Source organism: Pelodiscus sinensis, chromosome 5, assembly GCF_052426305.1.
Source record: "Pelodiscus sinensis isolate ZL-2025 chromosome 5, ASM5242630v1, whole genome shotgun sequence".
NCBI classification, from domain to species: domain Eukaryota; kingdom Metazoa; phylum Chordata; order Testudines; family Trionychidae; genus Pelodiscus; species Pelodiscus sinensis.
This window is the reverse complement of record NC_143056.1, coordinates 40517309-40544507: the sequence shown is the minus strand read 5'-3', so window position 1 is coordinate 40544507 and position 27199 is coordinate 40517309. Positions and strand designations below refer to the sequence as shown.

The 27199-nt window shown below is 44.4% G+C and overlaps 1 protein-coding gene across 2 annotated transcripts in view; it reads left to right on the top strand.

Moving 5' to 3' along the window:
• The window catches only part of NRXN3 (neurexin 3), a 1560739-nt gene that overhangs the window by 746784 nt on the left and 786756 nt on the right, over positions 1-27199 (top strand). For both annotated transcript variants that reach the window (XM_089778404.1, XM_089778402.1), the window contains one exon: positions 5552-5671. In XM_089778404.1, coding sequence (XP_089634530.1) covers positions 5552-5671 — 120 coding nt within the window. The remainder of the gene's footprint in view (positions 1-5551; positions 5672-27199) is intronic.

Genomic DNA, 27199 nt, shown 5'->3' with positions numbered 1-27199 from the left:
CAAGGATTCTTCATGTACGTTATCCCAATAGCAGCTCCATTAGTTGTCCTCTTAGATTATGTCCAGGGCAGAGAGCAACTGGAACAGGAAGTGGCCAACTGCATCTTTCACTTTGCTGCTGCTTCAAAAGTTTCCCTACCCAAGAGAAATTTTTCTTCATCCATTTCTGGCTATTTTAAGTTCACTTTGCACCCCTTACACAGTGCTAAGTAGACTTAGAAGGCCAAGGACTCCAGCCTAAAACCTATACAAAACGGCAAAGATGGTCAGGGTACATATAAACTTGGAGAGAAGCAAGAGCAAACTCATATATTATGAATTAAAAATGTATAAACCGACACACACATGAGAGATGTGGTTTTAGCCATGTTGGTCCCAGGATAGTAGAGACACAAGGTGGTTGAGGCCATAACTTTTATTGGACCAACTTCTGTTGATGAGAAGGAGATGCTTACCTGCCACACACAGTTCAGCTTTCGGTCTGGTGGCCTACTCCAGCCTGGCTGGGCCCACCATGCTGCTGGCTGGCTGCCCCGGGGGGCTTCTCTGGCCATGCCAAGCCCCCTACCCATGGGATCCCACTTAACTGATTAACCAGTCAAACTCAATGTTTAACTGATTAAATGGCATTTTACATTGCTACTGTTACCACCTCTGTAATCATTGGATAAAAAGAGGCATTAATAGGTTATGGAGTGTTGTAATAAGCCATAAACCCAGGGTCTGTTTCCATCACCACACATCCATTCAGCACTCTCTGCAACACTCCCACACTCATCAGCACCCAGGACCCTACAGTCATCTTTTACAATTGAACCCTACTGGCAGCCTCACCTGATTTCATAGATCCAGTAAACACTCCACACACACCAAGAAATCTGTTTTCTACTGCCAGGCACTCAGATACCACAGAATGTGCTCTTAGGACAATGTCCAGGGTACGCACTGTAATGCACTTAATACCATCTTCACCAAACAAAGATACTTCACCAGAGAAGTAGATTGCATCAGGGAACGGGCCAACCAAATACCTGAGGGTACATCAACATTGTGGGCTAACACTGAGTTAAGATATGCAACTTCAGCTACGTTAATTGCATAGCTGAAGTCTAAGTACCTTAACTCGACTTTAGGCGCTGTCTACACAGCAGGAAGTCAAAGGAAAAATGTTCTTCCTTCAACTTCCCTTACTCCTTGTGAAATGAGAGTTATAGAAGTCGGAGTAAGAAGTCCGTTATTTTGAATCAATTTTGAAATAATGGGCTTGCTGTGTAGACGTGCACTCTGTTATTTCGAAATAACATGAGTTATACCAAAATAAGCGGGCAGTGTAGACATAGTCTGAGAGATGCTGCATCAATATAGAAATAAATCCCCTTCTCACTTTCCACACCCTTAACTTTCACTTACCACTCCACACTTGATGTGGTTTTAGCCATGTTAGTTCCAGGATAGTAGAGACACAAGGTGGTTGAGGCCATAACTTTTATTGGACCAACTTCTGTTGATGAGAAGGAGATGCTTACCTGCCACACACAGTTCAGCTTTCGGTCCTACTTTGAAGTAGGAATAAGATCCTCCGGAAAAGGGCGCTTTTTCCGGAGGATCGGGGCCAGTGTAGACGCTCTTTTCCGGCTTTTCTAAAAGCCGGAAAAAAGCGGCGGACATTTTTATTTAAATGCCGCGGGGGATATTTAAATCCCCCGCGGATTTCCCTATTACGACCTCTGAAATTAACATGCCCCTTCCGGAAAAGGGGCCAATGTAGACGTAGCCTAATGGTATGGAAAATTCCATAATCCAGCATATCTTAAATCCCAAAATTGCCAAATTGAAGAGGTTCAAGTATACTAATCCACTGTGACTAACCTGTTAGTTGCTCTGGATGAAGCTCAGATGTCACAAACAGGATTACGACGTGCCAGGCAAGGACTGTAAGCAGCAGGAGCAAAAGAGCTCTGAAACTAGGATTTTGTTACCATGCTAATGTCCCATAATACTAAGGAGTGAAACAAGGTGTAAAACTCCAACTCTCTGCTGTGACATCTATAACAAGTGACTCTAAATACAACAGATCATATTTCAAGCTTTTTCTGTTATATGTCATGAGGTTTTTAAAAAATTCCTCCTCAGACTGTCATCATGGGTTATTTTATTTCAGGCTCCATATGCATTATATAACACCCATGGCATGGCTGTTCCCTTTACAATGCAGCTAGCTTTGATTACACTGGCAATTAAGGAACAAAGCTGTTGTCATTCTCAGGTGCTTAACTCCCACCCTCTACCCAATGACAAAAGCTTTGCTGTGGCAGGTATTAAAGGGGTGGAAGTTTTTTGTCAGTAAACCTGTGGACTGTACTTACACTGACTTTTGGCCAAACAGCTGTATCACTAACAGCTGTGTAGTATAGACATACCCCAAGGAGACCTTGTTCCTATGTCCTTCAGTTCTCCCCCTGACTGGCTCTGACTACTGACAGTGTCTTTTGGTGCCAATCAGGGCATGGCTCAGATTCCCAAGTCATTACTGAAACTCCTGACTCAGCCTCTTCTCAGGGAGCGTTCTTGTCTTTCCTCTCTGAAGCATCCCAACAGAAGTTGTCCCCACTGAATGATCTCTGCTGCCAAATCCATTTAACTGAAATAAAGTTTCTTGGGGGCAGTATAGAAAGTGGAGGGAAAAATGACAAATCTAATTAGAAACATTTAGCTGCTGTGTTAGATGGGTGCAGCTCTGACATCAAGAAACCCTCTTAATAGTTTCATAATCTGCCTATAAATGACTCTGAGAGCATCAATAGTGCACAGATGACAGAGTTTGGGGTTAGCCTGGGGATGGGGTGCTTATGTCAGGTGGGACTGCTTTTCAGCATCCTACAGTACAAAGGAAGCATAGCCCTCTTTGATGTCCCACCCCTTTGCCTTCTCCTCCTCCTCCTCCTCTGTTTACTCAGAAAATCACAGCTAGAAATGCCAGCTGAGGAGCTATTTCAAATTAAACTAACATCCCCTCCTCTGTATGGGTCAGGATCAATCTGAAGTGGGCCTCAGATCGTCTGTGCAGCCCTCTGGAAGAACATTGTTTGAATTTATCAGGATTTATGCCAGTGTAAGTAAAAGCAAAAGCAGGAAGAGAGAAAGAGAGGGACACCCCCTTCTTCTACACACATAGTGCCCCATTTTCCTGATGGTGTTATCCCCGTTTTATAACTGCAATCCTAGTGGGGCAGTTTGTCAGACATAGGAATGTTTGCAACCTAACTGCTGCTATATTTTCCTGAGGCTTTTTTTGCAGAGCAGTTTGGATTGTGACAAAAGCTCAACGTTTTTCTGCTGCACTAATAGCCAGTTATAGTCCCAACCTGCTGCTTTTCACATCAGTCTTTCAGAACAGTAGGCAGCTGCTGGCACTTCACTAATAGGCAAGTCTAAAATGGGTTCTCTGCTAGAGGGGCAGCCAGAAAGGCCTCGGGTTTGTCCCAGGCATTCAGTCAGAAAGCTTGACTTTTAAATTTGCCCAGTGAACCCAGTTCATTCAGTGAGGGCACAGCTGCTGTAAAAGAAGCAAGATGGGATCCCTCTGCCTGTAACAGCTCAGAAGTAAAGTGGTTGGGAGAAGCTGAGAGATTTTCTTGGAGTGGGAGACAAGCACGTAAGTCCCAGAGATTCAAAGATCCCTCAGACTCAGCTTGTTTTCATGATCCGGAGCATGATCTGGTTAGAGCAGGGACTGAGGATTACAATTTCAACACTCTATTCCTGCTTAGGCCACTTGTTAGGTGTGTGGCTTAGAGCAAACCACTGAGGTCCAATTTTTCCATTGGAGGAGGAGTGAGGAAGGAGGAATCTGAAGCTAAGCACCATAAATCACCTTTAGGCACCGAAACAAGTGACCTGCATTTCAGAGGTGCTGAATAGCTACAGGATCCATTGAAAACAATTGAAGTATATAAATAGGGATTTAGTTACTTAACTCTAGGTCAATAGATTTGAAAACACTGGCCTCAATTTCTCTGTGCTTCTACTATCCTCTGGGGAAAATGGAGGAGATGATACTGACCTAGCCCACTGGCAGGCCTTGAGGTTGACTTAACTGCTATTTTAAAAACACTTTGCAAGGGAAGGTGCCATAAAAGGACAGAGCTGTCCCAGGGTGCATCTACCCTAAGCAAATTGCATAGGTTAGTTTCAAAATTGCGAGGCTATTTCAAAATAGTTTATTTTGAAATTTGGTGCTGTCTACACAGCGCCAGATTTTAAAATAAAGTGCTATTCTGACAAATCCCTTAACCTTCGTGGAACAAGGATTACAGTGATGATCCAATAGCTTGCCTGTTATTTCTAAATATATTTTGAAATAATAAGCTCATTTAAAGATGCGGAACTGCTATTTCGGGACACATCCAATATCCCAAAATAGCCCTGCTGTCTAGATGTAGCCTTAGTTATTAGTCCCTATTCTCCAGGGGAGCGTAGTGATGGCTAGCTTGGCCTTGAACAGCCTGGCTAGTTAATCATCTGCCCACCTTTCCCTCTTTTTTCTTTTCCAGAATACTGGATAATTATCCCTAGAGCCATCTGCTCAGCATTCCAAGAGAGAGACTGTGCATGTGATTACATGTGTGCACACATCTAATCATTATTGCAGATGAGCAGCTTCTGTCAGGTGATCAAAAATGCAGCTGCCACTTCCTGGTTAGACCTGTAGGAGCTGAACTCCTTTTACCTGGTCACCACCACACTTTGCTGGTTTTACTTGTGTCAAAGCAGCAGAGCATCTCAGAGCAGCATTGCAATATTAAACTGTCTCCCAGAACAGTACAGCAATGAAAGCATGTTTGGTTGGCAAATGCAGTCCAAAAGGGAGTGTAGGAAGCTCTTCATAATGAAATGTAAACCAATCAACCAGAGCTGTCCATTTTCTGCCCATTGAAAGGTCTTATTGGCAGGTTTCCTGATGGCCCTGTGTCATTTTATAAAGCTGGACAGAGTGCAGTAACTCTCACCTTTAGCACACAGGCACAGCCTGGTGTGAGTGCAGGTTCCGAACTTCCAGGTTGCAAAGTTTCATCTTGATCTAAATGGCCCCGTAGCTTGAATCAAGCTGAAGGCTTGACTGCTGGTCTAAGGCTCCCTTCAGCCTGAATCTTTGTAACAAAGAGGAAGGGCAGCCTTCCCACTAAGCTGCCCACTCGGCCACCTTGTGGCCAGTGAGTCAGATAGAGAAAAGAACAGGATAAACATGATGGCACTCTGCCTCATGGGCCGAACACTCGCCACACTAAGCCTTCCTCCTGAGCCTGCATAAGAGGGAATATGCTGTTGTTCACTGCTGTTTTCTGCTTTGTGTCACTGTTTGCTGTTTGTTGCCAAGTGTGCAGTTCTCTGTGTGTTCTGTTTATCCAGAATTTCTGTTGCATGCCCAAAAATGTAAAATAGTGTTTGGGTTACTTTTTCTGAACTGCATGATGAGGATGATGAAGTAGAGCTACCAGTTAACCAATTCTCCTGATTTTTTCTCATGCTTTCCTCCTCATTCCATTTCCAGGACCGAGCACCACCTGCCAAGAAGATTCCTGTGCAAATCAGGGCATCTGTAATCAACAGTGGGAAGGTTTTACCTGTGACTGTTCCATGACTTCATACTCTGGGAGCCAGTGCAATGACCGTGAGTGTCAACTTTTCTCGTCTGAGATTTAGTGCAGAGTTGGGAGGCTTGTGTTGTGGGGGCAAGGAAAACAATTAGGGCGGATATTTTCAAATCCCAACTTTCCCAAGAGAAAAACCAAGTCATTTGCTTCATAGAAAGAAACTTAGAAGATTGGATTACTTGAAGTCAGATCCAGTAGGTTGTTTTTCTCTTTGATCTAGTTTTAATGCAATCCTTGCTGAATGTGCACATCCTGTTTTCACTTTTGCAAAGCAATCTAATAAGAATGACTACTGAATGTCTGGGTTTACAGAAACCAGGCATAATTACACATATCTGGTAATAATTATACTTGTATAACACTTGGGGCTTTGGCTCATATAGTTTTGCAATCTTGTTGTGGGTTCGTTTTTGGTTGAATCCTCATGGCTAAGTTGTGCACCCAAAATGGAACTGCTGAACATAATTCCACTCTGTGAATAGCAATGATTCTTGAAGTGCTGGTTTTCTGTAAACATTGAGATTTAGGCTCCAATTACTAAAGTGCTTGGTTAAACTTGGATGGGACATTAAATGTGGAAGTGCAATGTAATTGTATTCCTCAAAACATTGAACTCCCTTGCCCCAAGATATTGAGAGTTCTCCCCTCAACAGATCTGCCCTAAGGCCTCGATTAATAATGACTTTGGGGGTAAAAATGAGCTGTGTAGAGATATTTTTCCCTCCTTCGATAGCCTTTGGTAATATCTAGGAAGCATCTAGCTTTAGGAGTATCACTTGATTTCCTTTATTTTACAAAATATAATATTTTACTGTAATGGTTGAGAACACGGGGGTAAGTACAGCATTGTGGGCTAGTACTTCAATATGTACAGTATTGTGCTGTATTTCCTGTAGCATTCATTCCTTTTGAGTGCATACTGCAGTAAGTACAACATTGTGCACTCAAGTACTTCGGACCATTACTGAATCATGATGATGATTTAAATATGAACACTTACAGTATGTTTCAATTGGAGTTCCAAGGTCTGGCTGATTAAGTATAACGAGCCCCACCAAGGAACAGTAATGTTGCTATCTTTGCCCACTGGAAGCGTCTGGCCAAACCTCTGGGACCAAAATTCTCACCAAAGAGGCTATCAACAAAAGTACCCCACTGTTCAGCTGCGAAGTTTCCCTTCCACAAATCAATAAGCACCTTTTACGAGAGTTCTCTTTGGAAAAGAGATTGATTGAATTGTCTGGGCCAGTGGGCAGGTAAGCTCTGAGCTCTGGCTGGTAGCAGGCACCATCGCTATCTTCTTGCCGTACTGACCTCACTCTCCATAGCTCTCGTCCACTTTTATAAAATGACCAGTGTAGTTCCCTGTGTGTCACATCTGGTCGCTAGCCTCCCACGTTGGCACTGCGCTGTTGTTCAGCTTCCACTTGCTAAGCATACCACATTATAAGGCTGGTGGCAGAGAGGAAGCACTACCTTGGAATCTGTTAAGCAGCATTTAAGTAAGTGTCTTGGAGAGCTTTAAAGGGATTATTGACACCATGTTCTTCCTTGTTCCTAATGGGCTTCGCAGCTCCAGAGCGTCGCTGTGCCCTTGTTACACTGCTGCTAATGAATTCAGGCAGACTCTGAAGTGTCAACAAGCTAGGTTCCCGAGTCTGTAATTGGACATTTGTTTCCACTTCGGAGCTGGCAGCCGGAAAGCCATGTGGGGCAGTCAGAGAGTAGTTTGAGCTGAGTGATGGTGACTCAGATGTGGTGACCAGCTTCCAAATGCCAGCAGGTGCTTGTGTGTGCCCATGCCAGTGAATCTGAAATGCGTACGGGAGGATATGTGTTTGAAAAGGAACTGGAAAGGTAAGTCCCACTGACTGTTACAAGACAGCAAGAGTCCAGCTGGGACCTGTGCAAGGTAGGTGTGCCATCTTGTGTTAAAAATCTCTGCCAAGCACGGAGGCTTCAGGTGCCTTTTTTGTCATTGATAACCTCACTTTGGCTCCAAAGCAAGGTTAGATGCATTTGGCTCTTGTTCTATGTCTGTTGAACATGTTTCTCACTACACCTGTGTCTGATGCAAACTGAAGTGCTGGTATTGTAATGTAAGTGTGACTTACGTGTCATGCAACCTGGATTTAATGGGATGGTTGGCAGAAAAAAATAGCCTTACTCTATACACTCTATAGACTTAGAGTATATTCAGTAATGTTAGAAACTGCTGGGTCAAGAAGTTTTGTTCTTGTTTTAAACACAGGAGTCTGTTCCTGTTACTTTGGTCAACGCTCATCAAATAAACTCTGCTCTTGCACTGGTGTAAGTGATGGGCACAGTGCCCATTTTATGTTGAAAACTAATCAGTGAAGTTATTACAGATTTACACCAGTGCATATAAAAGCAAAATGTATATGCAGGTACACTGTTTTCTCATCCCATGTCCTCGTTACAATGTTTGCTTTGGGATAGATTGAGTGGAGCACATTTCAGTGACTCTGTGGGATGGATAAATGACATGGCTAGTCCATTGAAATTAAACTCTCAGTATCTGATTTGTCTAGTCCTGAGGAACTTGTAGGTGTGAATTGTAATTTGCAAGCATACACCTTGCAGACTGGCAGAGTCTTCTGATTTGACCGATATTAAAGAAAGCTTGGTGAGATAGTTATCCTCAGTTGGCATAATTATAAAGTCATTCAGTCCTACAACTAGAACTTTCTATACTTCCCTGGAATGGACTCTGTTGCTGTTGAATTTCCCAGTGTGGTCATGTAATGGGCTGGACTAGGCCCCAGCACCTCCTACAGGAGGCTAGTGGCCTTGCCACCCCCATCCCAGCAGGAGGAGTGGAGAAGAGGTCCTCCAGACACTATAAAGTGGCTGTCTCTGAGGCAGCCAGTCAGGACCCAGCAGAGGAGTATAAAAGAAGCTGCAGGGCTGGGGCCTGCCAGTTCCCTTCTGGAGCTTAACCTAGCCAGGTCTAGACCCTGACTGGGGAAATCAGCACTATAGCTAGCTCCCAGTGTGAGCTGAGCCTAGATCTGGGTAAAACCCAGACCCACTGGCAACAGACCTGCCACAAGAAGAGACTTACTAGCACCATGGAGAGGACAAGTCAGGCCCTGGTTCCAGGACTTTGAGGGCAACTAGACAACCAGGCAAGGATTCTGCACAGCAGTACTTGGTGCTCACCAGTGGGTGGACCCGTTACAGGATGTAAATGAAAAAATGATACATGATAGTGTGTCCAAGTGGGTTAGAAAAATTTGAAACATTTCACAATATGAGCTGTAAAAACATATTCAGTCATGACTAGTGCTGCTATTTTCCTAGTCTCTAAAGCATTAATGAAGTCTGCCTTGGATACTGATCTGTACTGAAACTGCAAACTGTGGGAGCAAGTGGGAGAGTCAAAGAAATGTCTTAAATCCTAGAAATGTGGGTTCAGTTCTTCTCCCACCTGGAACTGCTCCTCTTTAATGATGGAATAATTCTGGGCAATCAGTCATCTTTTTTGCTTGCAACCCAACTTTCAAATGTGGGCAGTTTCATTAGATGTAGGAAACCAACCGTAAGGTGCTACAGTTGGCACTTGGGGATATTAATTAGGCATTGAAATGCCCAAATGTCACATTGAGCATTCAAAATGCAAGACTCCTTCATGTGCTGTTTAAGGTATTAACATTTTCAATTAAGAACCAGTGTCAGTGCAATATGACTGATAAATCCGATCTGTGGAACCCCCCTCCCCAGCTTAGCTAGATTTGTTGAGTAGTGGTGCAAAAGATTTGTCTACACATACAGTACTCTGTATCAACAAGAGAGTGCTCTCCTGTTGGCATAATAAAAGCTTTTCTCCAAGAGGCAGTAGCTATGTCAGCAGGAAAAGTACTCTTAGGGTGTGTCTACACTGTAACATTATTTTGAGATAACTAGCATTATTTAAAAATAACAATGTGAGCGTCCACACAGCCATTCTGTTATTACAAAATAATTTCAAAACAATGGACATTTTACTCCAAAATCTGTAAACCTCATTCTACGAGGAATAACACCTTTTCCAAATAGCTATTCTGAAATAAGGTGTGTGTAGATGCTCCACTGCTGCTATTTCGAAATAGCCCCTCCCTAGGGCCATTCTAAGTTATTCCTCCCCAGTGCCTCTTGGGGCTTTAAATCGAGATAGCACATCTACATTAGGGAAGCCTGTCTTGGACTAATTTTGTGGCTTCCCTGCAGTGTAGAAGTGCTATTTCGAAATAAACTATTCCGGAATAGCTTATTTCGAAATAGCTGTGTAGTGTAGACGTACCCTTATTGACATAGTATTGGTGCTCAAGTTTGTGTAATTTATGTCACTCAGGAAGGTCTATTCATACCCCTGAGAGACATAATTTATGCCAACTTAAGTAGTATGAAGACATAACCTAGGTTTTTACTTTAACACTGAACCTTAATAAGTTAATTCCAGGATTCCAGTCACTTGAGACATACCATCTTCACAATTGTTGTCTGTACTCTTGGTCATGGAAACATAATGTGCCCCATATCACCTTCTATAGTGAAGTCATACCAGGTTGGCTTCACAGATCCAGCTAAGGGAAGTGAAGGGGGGCAGGATGAAATTACATCACACAGAGAGTTGCTAGTTATGCTGTGCTTCATGTAGAGGGGTTACAGGGTTAAAGCAAATGTTTTCAGGAGGATTCACTAGGCTGATTCAGATGTGCGTTAAAGGAAGCTCGTTATCTGTAGCAGATCAATAGTTAGAAGCCTAGCTAGGACAAACAAGAGAGTAAAAAGCACCTTTCCAAACAGCAGTCTAATAGAGTGGTTGTTAAGTCTGTTGGCTGTGGAACAGCTATGGTTTTATTTATTTGTTTATTAAATTATAGGTTGTAACATCGATCTCAGATGTTAAAACAAGTTTTTCATTCAATCTGCAGGGAAAAGCAGCAGCCCACGTTTGCCTGTCCTTTTGCAACTTTTCTCTCACATTCCCAAAGTGCGCACTGATATATAAACAGAGTTATCTTCTTACTTGAACAAACGTGCTAGTAGGTGAGATTTGCTCATTCTGTTGCCTGGGGGAGTAGTAATATGGGGCTGCTGTTCTTTTCACAGTAGTTGACAGCATTTTTCATCAAAGGACTTTTTCCATGTGATTTATAATAACTGTTACTCTGATTTGCGGAATCCCGTTAGTATGTGTGTGGGATTGGGGGATTGGGAATAAGAGAGAGGGAGGCAGGGTTGCTTCCTCCATGCCTGTGATTCATTCATATAGTAATGGCTTTGTCATGACCACCCCTCCTGAACTCCAGCTCGGTATTTCATGGAGGGCTGGTTCATGTTGGCAGAGCTCTCTTGTCTCTTTGCTCAGTTAATAATGTCTGTGACAAAATTGGCAGTTTCTGAATAAATCTCAGAACAAAACATTGGAACAAAGGTCAGAACATTAAGGACCAAATAACTGGGAAGTAGGAGCAGGCAATCTGCCCCTTGAGCACTGTCCCCTGGTGTCAGGGACATAGGAGCAGGCCTTACCGTCTTCCTCTGCACTTTGCTCTTTGTGGTTTTTACCCTAAGTGCATTTAGCAGTTTGGATAGGTGCTGGATTGACAGCTCCAGAGTCTGAAGGCCTGTAGACCTAGGTGTACAATGATCAGTGACAGAATGGGCTTCACTTATCCTGCCCCAAAAATGTAGAACAACTCCATTCTTCAGTAATGAAATGGCGATTTAGCCTCCATGTGCCATTCAGTCCCTGGGGTGCTCCAGAGAGTCCCAGCAAGGAAGACACTTGAAGCTAAATTATTAGGAAGTGCTCACGGATCCAAGAACAGGACTGAGATCCTTTTCCCTCCCAGCTCATTTCATCGATGCCATGGAACAGCCAAAGCTATTTTTATGGTCAGATTCAAACCTGTGACTCAGAAGTGAGCACTTTACCCCTTTTCTCAGTGATTGTTACCACCAGCCAAGCCAGTTACCTTGTGCCCAGGCTTTACAACCTTGTTATAACTTCATCTCCACTGCGTTCCGCTTGATTTATTTACGTGCGCCCTTTTATTGCCCATGTTTAATTATCACCCATTTAGTTGTAATTTGGCCAGCTTATTACTTATTGATAGTGAGAGCAGTGAGCATTGAGAGGCTGCTGGTATGTTGGAAATAAATCTGCACATATGCTTCATTAGTTGTGTGTGGCTAAACCAGTTTGCTGCCTAAATAAAAGCAGCCCCCTCTCTGCCGTAGCATGCTGGCAATGCTCTGTAGCAATGTCCACCCTACATAAAGCAAAAGCCACCTCTGATTCAACTGGGATTAATCATGCCTTATCAGAGGAGAGCAGGCATCCTGCCCTCTCCTCCCATCCTCTCCTTGCTCCTTCCTTCATCTCTTTCACCCCCCTCTCTCCTGTGTGTTGTTTTATGTGCCACCTGCACTTCTCAGAACTGATCCGGATCCTGTCAGGCAGGCATCTCACTCTCCTCCGTCCAATTCTTCTGTGCTCTCCGTTGGCCTTCTAGTGCTGTTCTTCGCTCCTGTGCCTATGGTGACCTCTTCCTTCCAAAATAAGATGAATATAAAAATGTGGCTTTGTACTCAACATGCAATAAAAATCCCATGATCATTCATGGTCCTGACCGTTTCCCTCCCCTCTTCCTCATTTAACTGTTTGTCATCACCTGCTGTGTGATGTCTGGGTCTGTACTATCCCCAGGACAAGAATCTGCCTTTCCTACGTGGTAGATCACTATTCGCCTCTCTTGTTGTTGTCTAATAAGTAATGTGTATTTGTTCCAGCATTCGAGTGGTTAAGGAGGTGTTGTTGGCTTTTGGTAAGCAGGAAACCCTGCTATCGCACCTGTAAAGCCTCACTCTGGGATGCAGATCCAAAGCTTGTTTGAAAACGAGCCCAGTTGGCATATTAGCCCATGCACCCATCTGGAGTCATCCCTGAGAGCTTTGCAACGTAAACACTGTGGGTGAATTTGGACCTAAATGTTGTGTGTGAGATCTGGGTTAGGGAGGGAGCTTGGGGCAGCTGTCCCTGGAATGTTCCCTCCCAAAACTACTTCTCCCACAGGTGCTCAGACTGAAAACAATTTCCCTCTTTCCAAAAGAGAGCCTGGCAAACTTCCTCTTCCCAACTCCCCCAAATGCAGCTAGCTGTTTAGCACTCGAGTGGGTAATCTAATTACTACTGCATCAGCGGTTTGGCACAGGGAGCCACTAGATAGAAGCACCGCAATCAGTCACTGGTATCTCTGCACACCTGGCTGCTGTCACCACATAAGCTGTGGTCCAGTGATGCCACAGAGTTTGATGGGATGGAAAGGAAGAGGGTTTATATAGGTGTCTGTGACAGCAGTTTCTGTAGCAACCTTTGAACAAGATGTATTAGAAATTACTTTTCTTTCTCCCTGACTTCATTCTATGTATATGCCACTCTTATCAACCTACTAGAAGACTTACCCAGTGTTGCCCGGGTCTAAGGCTGGCCCGTAGTGGCCAGGGCTCTGCTGCCGGTGCACTAACTTTTCCCTGGGGTCAGCCCAGGGTGGAGAGGCCATTCTGGGGGGGAGGGCATTGTGCAGGCCAGCTTCTCCCTGGGGCCGGCTCAGAATGGTGAGAGCTGTGCAGCATGGTCACACGGGAGTGGCCCAGGGCAGCAGGGGCCACCCGGCAGCTGGCAGCTGCTCCCTGGGGTAGGTCAGGGTGGCAGGGGCATGCTGCCGGCCAGCAGCTGTTTGGCAGGGTTGGGGTGCTTGCTAGCTCCCTGTGGTCATTCGTGAGTGTAACTATCCCCCATGCTTGCTTGCCTCCCTTTCGTCATTTGTGAGTATAACTGTCCCTGCTATCATGGCCCTCCCGTTCTGTTAGATGTGAAATAATCACATTCCAGGCACATCCCATTGTCCTGGCAACCAATCTCTAACCTTGCTTTAAGTTCTGATAAGAGGAAGCTGCATAACTAATTTGGTGGTCCTAGCTCTTACCGTTTTAGAGGTGTTCTGGAGCAAATGGACTCGCAAATGGACAGACAGACACACATTTCCAAAATACATAGTAAGCTTTTGACAAGCCTCTCTGTAGCTTAGTACCTGGGACCCATCATGGGCAATATTTTGCCATGTGACTTTTTCTGCAGGTCATGTCAACATCTTGTGGCTTTCGCTATCATTGTTGGATAGCTTGATCATAAAAGTTTCATCCCCAGTATGAAACTTAAGGGCTGAACTTAGAGATGGTACTTTTCACTGGGGGCATATCAATGACGTGTTCTGAGAGTTGCTGGCGTTGCCATAAGTTGATGTTGCCACAAAATTGGTGAAAGGTGCCCCCAAAGCTGCCCACATCTATTGATGATGATGATGAAGATCTGCAAATGGAAAACCCCATTAATTATAGAATACCATATTGAAGGCTGTATACACTTTACAGCCTTCAATATATGAAAGTTCAAAGGCGCTTTCAATGAGTTTATTTTAGATTTTAAACCTAACTGCTTTTTTGATTTGTCATCTCTCGCATTTGTCAACCTTACTGGTTTGGGGAGTATAGAATAAGCAATCACAGGCTTAAAACTTGAGGAAAACATTGTAATATTCTCCAGACTCAGCAACTTCCTCCCCCCTGAGAGCCTTTATCTGTCTGAATCTGTTCTCAATAGACTGGCATGGTGGTAATTTTGGAAACGTAGGGCTATTAATGGACCCTTTAGTAAAGACCAAGCCATTCTCTTAAGTTACACTGTGCTGAGTTGAATCCTTTGAAGCCACTTTGTGCAGGTTCCAACCTACAGTTTTTTAGGTCAGTACTTTAGCAAGGATTTCCGGTCACTATGATGCCACTAATATAGAACTGCAAATTTTGAATTTTGGAGAAGGGGAGGTGACTGGAAGACACACAGGGTGCGTTTACACATCACCCTAAATTTGAAATAAGATACGCAATTTGCACTACACAGCTTGTGTAGACACAAGGTAGCTATTTCGGGATACCTCCAGTATCCTAAAATAGCCGTGCAGTGTAGACATACCCAAAGTTAATCTTCTGCATCCTGCCTTTACTCCTACTTCTACACAAGACTGGAAAATAGCCTATAAAATAGCCTACGCTAGCTGGTGGGTATGAAGGGCTTTCCCTTCATCCTTCCCCTTGATCTTGTTATGCAATCTGAAAGCAGAAGACCAGAAGTTCGAAGTGCAGGCAATCTGATGTTTATTGGGGTTAATTGGGCAAGCGTATCCATAGCTCTGCATGCTGGAGTGTTCCCCCCCCCTCCCACACACACACTTTCTCTTTCCCCTTAACCCTTGGTCCTATCCCTTACAATTTATGGTTATGTTCTTTTTCGGAGGACTTGGGGGCTTCAGTACCCCCTCTTTTGTATCCCATGGGAGGGGGAAGGAGTGAAGTTATGCTTTGGTTAGGGACAGGCATTTCTTTGGCTTTTAGTATTTTATACCCCACTACATCCCTCTGATCTTGTCCAGCTGGTGGCTTGAGTTTATCTCAGGAGAGGAGTTGAGGCAGGACTGTCCTTCATGTGTGTGCTCATATATATTAAACACCTGCTCTACCCATCAACACTTTAGCTCTATCTTTTTTCCATCCCACCTACTTTTGAACAGATGTATAGCATACAGTGTCTTTGTTTCGTTCACATATATTAGTAAAAATTCCAAAAGTCAAATCCAAAATTCTAAATCAGGCAAATATACAGGCCTGAATACTACATTATCATTGCTAATAGTCCTAACAGTGGGGATGGATAGGTATGGACCTAGATAGGCTTTTTCCAACTCTAGCTTTTATGGACCAGATGCTGTTCATTGTTGCACCAGTATAAACACAGGGTAACACCATTGATTTTAGCTCACTAACACTGGATTAATACCAGTATCACTGAGATAAAAATCCCTCTCAATGTGTTTGAGGCTTCCATCAGATTTTATGAAGTTGTGTCTGTACACTGGACTGAAGATTGCCTTTAAAACCACAGCCCTAATTTGGACAAATCTATACCATGGAGTATTGGCAGGGTCCAACAAACAGTCTGATAGAATTCTGTCCTTTCTGGGGTAGATCTTGAGCCCATAGGTCATGGTAAGGAGGGGGCGAAAGAGAGAGACAGACGGACTGTGTTTTTTCTCCACTGTTTCATAATAAAGTTCTTGACAGGGAAAAACCAAAGGCAGAGGGAAATGAAAGGTCCTGGAGGAGATTCTTGTTCATTATCCAAGCTGCCTAATGGGCTAATTATTGCCTGTCATTGGAAGATGGCTGCCTATTGATCTCCAGTGGAGCTTAGCTGTACATGGAGACATATCTGTAACATTACAGGCTTGTTATGCAGGGGCTGGTATAATAGGCTCTGCTGTGGAACACTGGGGATTAGACACAAAATCTTAATTACAGTTATCATACTAATGATCCCCAAGGGGCAGATTGAGGTTGGCTGTGTGTATACCTGTGAAGAGCACTGTGGAAAGGGGGTGGGGGAAGTGGTTTTGGATGGATTTGATCGTTTGGAGGTGTTTCAGTGCTTAGAGACAGCTATACTTTGGGAAAATTGGGAATGCAGAGTGGATCTTCCAGTAATCCATGTAAGGGTTCTCACAGCATAGAGAACTCCCCCATGGACCAAACACTGAAGAGAAAGAGATCCCTTCTCTGTCCTTTTAGCTCATCAGCAATAAGGCAAACATGAAATTAATGAAACGTCTGAAAATAGCTTTCTGTAGCAGAGAACTGTTAATAGAAACATAGCGTTGTTCCTGGACATGTGAAGGAACTGACTCTATACATTACTAAGCCATATGTTTATTACAAATCACTGCCAGTTTTTAGGTATGAACCCTTGTGATCCCCTCTAATGTTCTGTTCTGAAGATGTGCTGCATGACATTGCAGGTCATGAATCATATGTAATACTCTGACAGGTGCTTACTTGCAGTGATATCCAACAACTGGCTGATATTAGATATGCTTCAGTATTAGTGCTTAGGGGGTGCAAAACTGGGACTTGTGGCTGTGAATGACTCCTTCCCTGACAGAGCAAATGGTAACTAAGTGAGAGTGAGTTTGAACCGGGCCTTTTTTGGTCAAAATAGATCTAGCAACAAAAGTTGCCAGCATGGTAATAGCTGCCTATTTGGTTTTGTTGAGCAGCTCTCCACGGTGTTGTAGCCAACCCCAGGACTAGAATGACTTTATTTGACTCGAGTATAAATAATACACCTGCCAAACACAAACTGTTTCTTTTTGTTAAAGGAACACTGTCTGGCCTGTCATCTTAAAAGAAACCGAGTTCTCCTCCTCTTCCTGCCTCCGCTTTGAAACTTAATTGCATAGCTTGGTCACTGCAAAGCCGGTGTCAAGTTTGCTGGCTTCCCATAACTATCTGTCAGCGTTTCCTCCTTCCTCATTCCCCAAATTGCACTAAATGACCCTTCTCCTGCTACATCTCTGCCCTGCTGATCTCAGATGAATGATGAAGATGGATGGCAGATCTCACAGGCCATCAGTCATGCAGTTTGTAGGTCCCGAAGAAGCATCTGTGTCTTTAATAGTTCATCTGCCAGTAATATTCCCACAGGGGAGGGAAAGGCCACTCAATGCTGCAGAGGGGTCTGTCACTGTGTGTGTGTGAGGCTTCAGTAGTCAGATTTCTTCCACCAAGGAATGCAGATTGTCAGTCTTGATGAGTATTTGTAGTTCAAGGGTTAGTTTAGGAATCAAAACCAGGGATAGTGCCCAGTGTAGCTTTGAAAGCCCCCAGAATGAAATCAACAGATTTGTTTTTTTCTGCCTTGTTTTGATAACAATGCTCTCATGGTTTATCTGGGAATTGAATTCAGCACCTCTGGAACTGAAACTACAAATCTGCACTGCTTTAGAGCTAACATTCTGAGAGCCAGTATTTGACGGGCAATGTCAGCTCCAGAAACCTGTGTAGTCAGTTCAGCTATTTGATGGTGGATGAGGGGTAAAGACCACCCCTCTTAGTTTAGGTTACATTTCCAGTCCTGTGCATTTTCAATCCAGAAAATCTACACATGCACCTAGTCAGTGCATAAAAAGTGATGCTAATAATAGGACTATAAACTTTAAAGAACATCTCTGTTTTTCTAATACAAACTGCTTGCTGTCTATTCAGTACATTCCATCCCACAGCTGGCTAGTCTGACGCTTGGCAAATTCCTTGAAAATACTTCAGTCTGTGAGGTTACAAGGACCATCATAAGGAGAGGTGAAGTGAGGCACATCTCCCCATATTTCCCATTGGTTAACTCCAGCTCATGGTAGGAGTGTGTATTGGGTATATTGAAATACACTGAGACACGGCTTCTGCAGCAATGTGCTTTAGAAGGCCCATTGCTCAGTTCATTTAGTGGACAGAACACCAGAGAACACATGGAAGTTCTAGCCTTGAGGCCAATTTCTGGGCCCTAGAGTGATATAAAAATCATCTCAGATCTTCATGCCAGAACTTATGTGGCTGTAGATCAGCGTTTGGGGTGGGGTGGGAAGAGTCAAATTCATTTCCATGTAAAGCACCAGAATATGGGCCTACTCTTAGGCTCGTAACAGGAGTCTTGCCTCGTGCATCGCTCCTCCTACAGTGGGATAAATTTCCATCCAAAGACCAGTGGTTGAGAAAACACCAAGCTAGTCATTAAAAACTAGCTCTGCTAGTGACTGGAAATTCACATTTCCATCCACGTATTTTGGAAGAGAGGGAGTGAACCCAGTAAAGTCTGTTAGTCAGCAGTGCTCCATCCAGCAACACAATTAGCCAATACTGTGTAGGGTGATAATGTACCTCTGGGGTTTTGCTCCAGCTTTCTTTTAAGTCTCAAGAGCCCTTTTTTTCTTTTGGAGCGAGCTAGATGAAAATCCCAAGAGTTAATTCAACTTGGGGGGGACCCTTGGAGTTTGACAAGGTTATGTTTTTGAGGCCTGGTGATCTTCCCTATCTTACCTACAGTAGGTAAAGGCCTGCAAGAAGAGGGTGCTCACAGCTGCAACAGGACTGATGGCAAGTAACGTTCAGTGCAGATGGTTCTCTACCTACGCTTCTCTATTTATGAAGAAGCCCCCAGTGTTTGTGTTAACAGTGATGAGTTTGGGAGATAAAAATAGGGAGTTGTTTGTTGTTCATTCGTTCTTTATAGAGCTGTAACGAACATTTTTTAAAAGCACAAATTCAACATAGATTGGTGAGAAGGGGATTGTCAAAAAGCCAAGTAGCAGGTGTCTCGAGTACTGAAGAGCTTTGTTCCCTCACTCCCACTAGGTGGTGCTGTGGTCCTGCAGGTTGCCCACACGTGCATCCTTTGACTTCCCAGGTCCTTGGTGAATAGTTGAAAGGAGCAAACTGAAATGAAGTTAGAATCTATTTCTCTCCGGCTGCCTTTTTCTCCTCTCCAAATTAATCCCACAAAGAGGTTTTCCGAAATCACCTCAGGCTTTGTACAGCCCTCGGCAGTTTCCATTTTCCTTCCATGCTTAGCCAACTCTGCGGCTTTGCCATCACTTAGGAGGGCTTAGGAAACCCGCAGGAGACTGTTCTGAGATGTTCCATTTTGGGAACTGCTCTATTAAACAGCAAAGCAACACAGTTCAGGCGTGTTCAGGCCTATGTATGTTTCTATATCGCGGGGGTCTATCTAACCATACAAATTGACTTTTTTTCCTTTTCTCCAAAGAATGTTAGTGATGGCAAAATTGCAGCCATAGGAACTGAAATCCACCAACCACAGAGCAGATAAAGCACAATCCGTGGCAGTTCTGAGTTCTCCAACACACGGCTCCTTCCTAGGGGAAATTCTTGTTAAACAGTTTTCAGCTGGCTCCAGCTTGCAACTGGGTTTTAGAACAGAGAATCACTGGTCTCCTGTGGCTACTGACTATCCAATAGAAATAAACAGAGATTGATCCCTTAGAAGGGAATACAGAGATAAGATGTAGTCTACAGGATTTTCCACTTTGGCTGCTGCCATTTGTGTGTCACCCTCACAGAGGTGGGACAATTTCATGGGTAAAAGAGGATTGACTGTCCGTGGTCTATCCAGTACTTGACCTTGCCACCGAGATGATTGATAACAGAACCAATGAGTGCCACTGGGGAGGATAGTTTTTAGTGGCCTGGCCACCTGTTTTCTAGGAAGTGGATGGACAGCATCAGTTACTTTCACAGAAGAGCCTTGTGTTTGGAGTCAAGAAGCCAGTCTTTAGAGGGGTAGACCATATCCCATTTCAGATTCTCTGCGCTAACATCTCTAGATGGTTCTAGATGTTTTCTCTGTTGTACAGGGATGCTTGGTATCTTTGCATCATTTCCTGATGCTTGGATTATCTTTCTCCATCTCTTCTTCAACCCCTCTTCTCAGCAATTCCAAAGTCCTTGCCCTTTTGCTGTATTATCTTTCTACTGCAACCAATCTGCTATCTTACTTGTTTACCCTTCCCGGCTACAGGGGGAAAACCCCGCAAATCCTTACTTGTGTAAGTGGGATTGGAAAGTTGTTTTTTTTTTTAACTCTTTAAAGCCTGGTCCCAGCAGATAGTGGAGCATCCACACTTCCCAGCAAAGTCAATAGCAACAGATCTCAGTACCTCTCAGGATAAGACACATGATTTCCTTCTCACTGCTGATGTGGTTTGTTTTTTGTCTTTGCTCTCCTCAGTATGGACCAGGAAACTGATTTCTCTTCCCATTTGTTTGATTTTTCTGGTTCTTGTGCTGTAGCATGATTCTATAGGATTTGGGTTTGCAACACTCAGGAGAGGGGAAGAGTTGTTGCAGTTCAAGTGAAGTCATGATCCTGTCCGATTTTCTTTAACCTTCACATTCCATGCACCTGAAATTTTGGAGCCTAAACAAACTTGATAGCATTTCTTTAAACAATAGTTTCCATCATTGGTGCAAACATTATTCACTTAGCTTAGGGCTCTTTTGACCTGACCTCCTGAATCTGCAGTTTTCTACCCAGCAGTCATTAATCCAATGGGCTCTGTTGTAAATAACCATGGTAAATGCCGTGTAATGCATCTTCTCTAGGGCAAGAGGAGTTTTCCATCACGGAGCCTCTAGCAAGCTTTTAAAGAAACTGCTAATTACCTGATGAGCGAACACAAATCTTTTCCTGACCCTCACTCCCTTCCCCCAACAAAATACAGGACTATGTAGCACTTTAAAGACTAACAAGATGTTTTATTAGATGATGAGCTTTCGTGGGTCAGACCCATTTCCTCAGATCAAATAGTGGGTCTGGCCCATGAAAGCTCATCATCTAATAAACCATCTTGTTCGTCTTTAAAGTGCTACATAGTCCTGTATTTTGTTTCAGCTACACCAGACTAACACGGCTACATTTCTATCACTATTCTCCCTTCCCCCAAACAGACTTAAACCCAACAGCTCTGTTTTAAAAGACCTTCCAATCTGTCCCAGCAGATATTTTGCCTTCTTTCAGAGACTGTTCCCCTGGTGATTTCTGTGTCAATCCTGCACCTGTGCTGAAGTGTGAACTTAGCAGAGCTGTGATTACTAGTGCTAAGCCAGAGCTGGGAGGTGTTGGTGGGGGTATTGTCAGTTTGGATGTCTTATGTCTAAAATTAAGGCTCAATGTTTTGGAATTTAGTGTCTGTGGATATTTACATAACAACTCCATTGCTGGGACATTCCTGTTGCTCCCCAAAGGTGTGGTTCTTACCACATTAACCTCTGCTTGCTGTTGTACTGTAATATCCAGTTGATTATCAAGTAGAGATCGGGCAGTGCCACAGAATGCACAACTGAATCAGGATGTGCCCCCAGAGTTGGAGTGGTTTTTGGCTTTGGCTTTCTAGTTCTGATCAATCTCTGGGAACGGAATCAAAGTCTTAGATGCAGGCCCGGATCTAGGTGAGAACCCCCCCCTTCCAGGTTTGAGGGGATTTGAATCTGGGGCTTTGCTTCAGATACACATGGCTCGCAACCCAGTACATTTCTGCATTTTGCACTCAGCATCATTAGCCTGGGGATGTCTCATTTGACAGACCCGCAGCTGCAGCTGGGTCTGGCATTTGCCCTGGCTCATTCTATTAGCAATGGCCTAATGCAGATTTCCTTTCTCCATCCGCTGCTCCACCACCCGGACTCGGGCTGCCATTTCAAGTGGTGAGGGAAAGGCCTCTCATCTTGTAGATGTGCTTCTGTCTGATGACAGTCCAGGGCCTGCGGAGAGCAGCAGCTGTGAGCCGACACAGCTCAGAGTTAAACAGCGGGAGGGCACATCAGAGCAGAAGGAATTGAATTCTCCAGGGACCAAGTCTTTAAACTATTACACACTGAACAAAGTTTCCCTGGCGCCTTGCTTGCTCGCTCGCTTGTTTGTAGTTTTTGCTTTGTTTGTTTGTTTTAACTGAGCTCTGAGTCCCCTCTGGCACTTGCTGCTGGCGCCATGCTGCGTCTTTTCAATTGTGTGAGCTGCCAAGTGCAGCAGGCAATGAGACTGCTTTGTCAAGGAGAGCTTCTGTTTAAAACTTCATTGAAGTGATGAAGGGACTCGGATGGCTCAGGGGATTTGCAATGGAGCCATCCACTGCTTCAGAACTGGACCAGGCCAGCAGCAAACCATTGTGACCAGTTAGTTAATTGGTAGCTTCTATGGGGAATGTGCTGGGGAGGAGCGGGGCAGAGGGAAGTTTCAAACCAGTTACAAAGAACAGGTTTCTCCATCAAAACAAATCTTGTGTTTGGCTCTAATTAGGACTCATGATATCACAGTAGAGAGGCCAAAGATTAAGAGCGCCATGGAGTCTGTCTGTTTCGTGAGCACACAGCATTAAATGAATGATGGAAAAAATGTGCTCACATACATTGTTTCAAAGCCCATTTTGATCCAAACCTATTCCTGATTATTTTCAGTTTGCTTCTCATATACTGGAGTGCTTGAACTTTACTGGGGCAAATGCTCTCCAAAAAGCAAATGGCATGCTTGAAAATTCACAGAAGGCACATGTCATGTTGTAAGTCTGACTGTAGCAGTGTCCCTTGGTGCTACCAGCTGGAAGCTTCTCTAGCCCAAGGAACAGAAATCATACTAGTAACTAGCACAGTGCTACCTCTGAATATTCACTGTGATCTGCTGAATAAATAAATGTGTGAATAACTGCCACTAATGACTACATCTGTGTATATGGTGCTCTGTTCACTGGCCAAAGAATGGTATTTATACTTAACTCTTGTCTCTTTCTTTTCATCCTAGACCTCAACACAATCAACAAAGGAAGTCAATATTATTGTCCCCATTTTACAGATAGGGAAACTGAGGCAAGTAGTAAGGAAGTTCATGGTCTCCCAGTAGGTCAATGGCAAAGCTGGAATAGAATCAGAGTCCCAGTCCAGTGCCACTAGGTTACACTGCCTTCCAGCCAGTTTCAAATGGCATTATTTGTTTAATGAATTTTGTTAGGAATTACTCACCCACTTCTAATAGACTGATATTCAGGTCAGAGCTGAGGCAGACTGGTTGGGCATTTTTCATTCTCTCTTCTTTGCACCAATAGAGGAACACACAACATCTTTCACCCACACACAATGCACTCAGACTGTTCCCATAAATATATTGAGCAGATGCTTTGGAATATTTCCTGCTCTTCCTTGGCTGGGGGGTAAGGTTGCCACGGGGAACCTCTCACTGTCTCATGTAATTGCCTTATTTGCTTTCTCATTCTTTCCATCCCTCTGTCCTAAGGCTCAGTTGATGTGCACTGGCTTCTCCACTCTCATAACCTCCAGAGAGGTCCATGGTGGCAGATACTTGAAAGTTCATAGAATCATAGAATACTAGAACTGAAAAGGAGAGCATCAAGTCCAGCCCCCTGCCCTCACGGCAGGACTAAGCTTGGTCTATAATGTTGCATAAAAAAGCCTCCGCCTGAGCTCACTAGATTTATATACATAGATTTTCTAAAGCTACACCTAACTGTACGGTCTAAGGTTTTAAACTGCATCTTATTGTGATCCTTATCAATCTTTGTAATCTGTGTAACCCTCAAACTTACTATAAACTGCAACTTTGTAATCTTTGTAACATGCAGCCACTTTGCTTGTAACTTTCCCTAAGCTGCATTCTCCTCTGAGTGAATGGAGAGAGAGTGTGAGTGTGTCTGAAAAAGGCTTGGAACAATGGACCACATGACAATGAGTCATCGCAGTATGGGCATGCTCCTTGCTGGATAAAGGGAAGTCTGGGCATGCTCCCTGATGACAAGGTGAATGAGTCACAGGGGCCATTCAGACACAATATAAGGAGAAGGAGCACATGTGAGACTCTCTCTTTTTCCTTCCTCTGATCCTGAGAAGCTCCCGTCCAGTGTCTCTCCTCCTGACCAGCTTCCCCAGCCATGATGAGCAAACAGACCTTCCAGGATCCACATGCCTTGGCTCCTTCTGCAACCCATATGTCTGTGTAAGTGCCTGAGGGCAGGAATGAATGGGTGTGAATGAGTGAGTGAATGAATGGAGAGGAGTGGTATGTGAGAGTGAGAAAGAGAGAGATCTATCTTCTTTAGTTTAAACCTTTGGTGGCTTTCTCCTCTTTAGTTCTACTTAGTGGAAATAAACCCATACTCGTGTAACCCGGGGTGATCTAGAGTGAGAATATTTTTAAGGTAACATATATCATCCCTGACAGGTGTCTGTGTAACTTGCTCTTGAATATCCCCAGAGATGGAGACTCCACAACCTCCCTAGGCAATTTATTCCAGTGTTCATCCACCCTGACAGTTAGGAAGTTTTTTCCTAATATCCAACCTAAACCTCCCTTGCTGAAATGTATGTTATTCTAATTTGGAGGTGGGAGGTCCTGCATTATTTTGACTTCTACGTTCCCATATTTGAGGACATTCCTGGTAGAACTGTCATGATAGGATGCTCAAGCAGGAGCAGGAAACCCTCACTGCCCTCCAGTCAAGGCTGCTGAAGGATCTCAAAGCTGTAGATACTAAGATAATACTGAGTCCTGCCTCCATTGTGGGGTATTGGACTAGATGACCTCTCATGGACTCTTCTAGTCCTAGGATTCTATGACTCAGCAAAATCAGCTTCATGAGTGGGTGTGTGAGGAGGCCACATGAATGTGTAAAGAGAGGGTCCTTCTCTGCCAAAGCAGATGTGGACAAGGGATTGGAGGCTTCTCTTAATGGGGAACTGGTACTGCCACTGTCTGGCAGGTTTAGAGTTCATTGGCAATAGCACAGAAAGAGACAGCGCTCTGAAAACTCAACCAACAGGGGCCCGGCAGTAGAGGTTGCTCTACGCAGCTGGTCTTTCTCTAATAGGCCTGTCCCTTCAGGTGCTGAAGGTAGAGGATGTGGATTCTTTCCTTTCTTTCCACTGCTGCAGTAATTATCTGGCATTAGGCTGCAGTCAATCAGAACTCAAATCTTCTAGGGCTGTCAGTGACCATCTCTCTCTCCGGTCACGTAAGAGGCATGCTCTTCCTTCTCTGGGAGGTGAATGAGGCACAGAGTGACACTCCCGGGTGTTCATTCCATGAGAGCAATATCAGTGCAGGGAGAACAGTGTTAGGACTTGGTGGCACAGTGAAGAATCTCTGGCTTGATGGCACAAGTGGCTTTTTCAGTTGGGTGAGGAGAGTGGGCTGTCAGGTGCTCAGACTATGACAGTGAATACTCTCCAAATACATGGTTAAGATCACACTACTCACTGCCCAGGGCAGTCTCTGTAGACATCATAACCATGTCGTGTTCCCCAGCAGGTTAGGGTTTTGCTGTGGCCTAGGCAGGTTGGTTTTGCTCACCTCCACTTCTCTTCAACGAGTCGAGTGTCCTGCATGAGCAGATGACATTTATAGTTTAGTAAAGTGATCTCTAGTGATCTAACATTACTCTTAAGCACTATACCTCTCCTCTTCAGGCAGAGGCAGCACAGTCTCTTTGTAGGTGCATGTCTGGGATCTAGCCAGAGGGAAGTTGTTCACTGTAGACCCCGGTAGCAATCTGCCACCCTATGAACTTTGTTGGCATGCCACTGCTGTTCATCCTTTTGGGTCTCGCCTGCTCCTTTCGGTGGCAGGGTGCCTTGAGGCCAATCGGCTGGAGAGTGTTTGCTGTGGTGTTTGGTTAATGTGATGGATGCTTCCCTCTCTGCCTTCTCGCCGCTTGGAGCCAAGATGCAGAAATGTGAGTTAAAAGGTGATTAATCTTCCCTAATGGGACTGTGAGCTACGATCAGGATCTCACCCACCATGTCTTCATTAGCCCCAACCAGAGCCTGCATTACCTCAGATTAGGTAATTGGTCATTTATAATACAAGAGTGAGGAGGCGAAGGGCCTTTTAAACAAGTGTCAACTGCATTAAAAAAAATCCCTATTGTCCAGGAATTCTGGGAGTAGGCGTTCAATCAGATGTGCAGTTAGATCAGAGGTGGGCAATAACTGGCCCATAGGGTGTATGCAGTTCACCAAGGCTAGTCCCATGAGGGCCGCTGCCACTTTCCATAGCTCTCATTGTCTGGGAATGGCGAGCCGTGGTCAACGTAGGCTGCAGAAGCACAGGTAAATAAAGTGGCAGCGGCCTGCCAAGGGCTAACCTGGCAAACTGCCTCCATCTTATTGCCTTTCCCTGAGTTAGATGCATCCCATTGCTAGATGCTTCAGCTAATGTAGAGCCTGGTCTCTACTGCCATCTGGGGAAGTAGACTGTGCAGTAGCTGTGAGTACGATCTTTCTGTGCCCACCGCTGTAGAGACATTGTCCAGGACTTGGGACTCTTCCTGGAGGCTTGTGAAACTCCCCCTTTGAATCATTCGTGGTGTCTTTTAGTTTGCTGGAGGTATTCCTAAAGGCAGAGAGAGGAGTCTGTCCCGAAAGGGAACGCTTTCTTACCTGGGCCCACATCAGTCCAGAGGCCCAGTGCAGCCCCTTCCAAGTGGATCTGGTTTCATATTCTCTTTTCTACAAACCTAGGTTGCTGGAAGAAAGCCTGTGTCAGAGTACCTAAGAACTAGAGTGGTAATTGGGATCTCCTTGTTAGTCTCGACCCAGGAAGAACCTCTCTAATGTACCCTGTTCACATTCTTGAAATCTTTAGAGGGCTTTTCTTTTTTCTTGATGAAATTTCAGCAAGATTTATCTGTGATGGGAGAAACCTGGGCAACAAGCCTCTAGTCCAAGCATCTTCTGGAGGGCGAGGAGGCTTGGTTCTCCAGAGAAGTTGGTTTGCAGAGCTCATCTATTACGTAAACTTCCCCAAGGACAGCGTGTTGCCTGAGCCCGGAAATCAGAGCAGGTTTGTGAACATGTGCAAAATCACCAGCAGGATGTGCAGAGCATATCAAATGGAGTGGCAGGGGCTGAGGTAGAACCAGAAGTCTTTTTTTTTTTTTTTTTTAAGGATTGGGTAGGGTTTGAGAATTTTATTTGGGGGAGGGGGATTTAGAGTAGCTGAGAGGAACTGAGATCTAGCAGCCAAACTTAACCCCTGAAACACCAGGCAGAGGAGAGCTAGAGGGGAGTGAATTGAG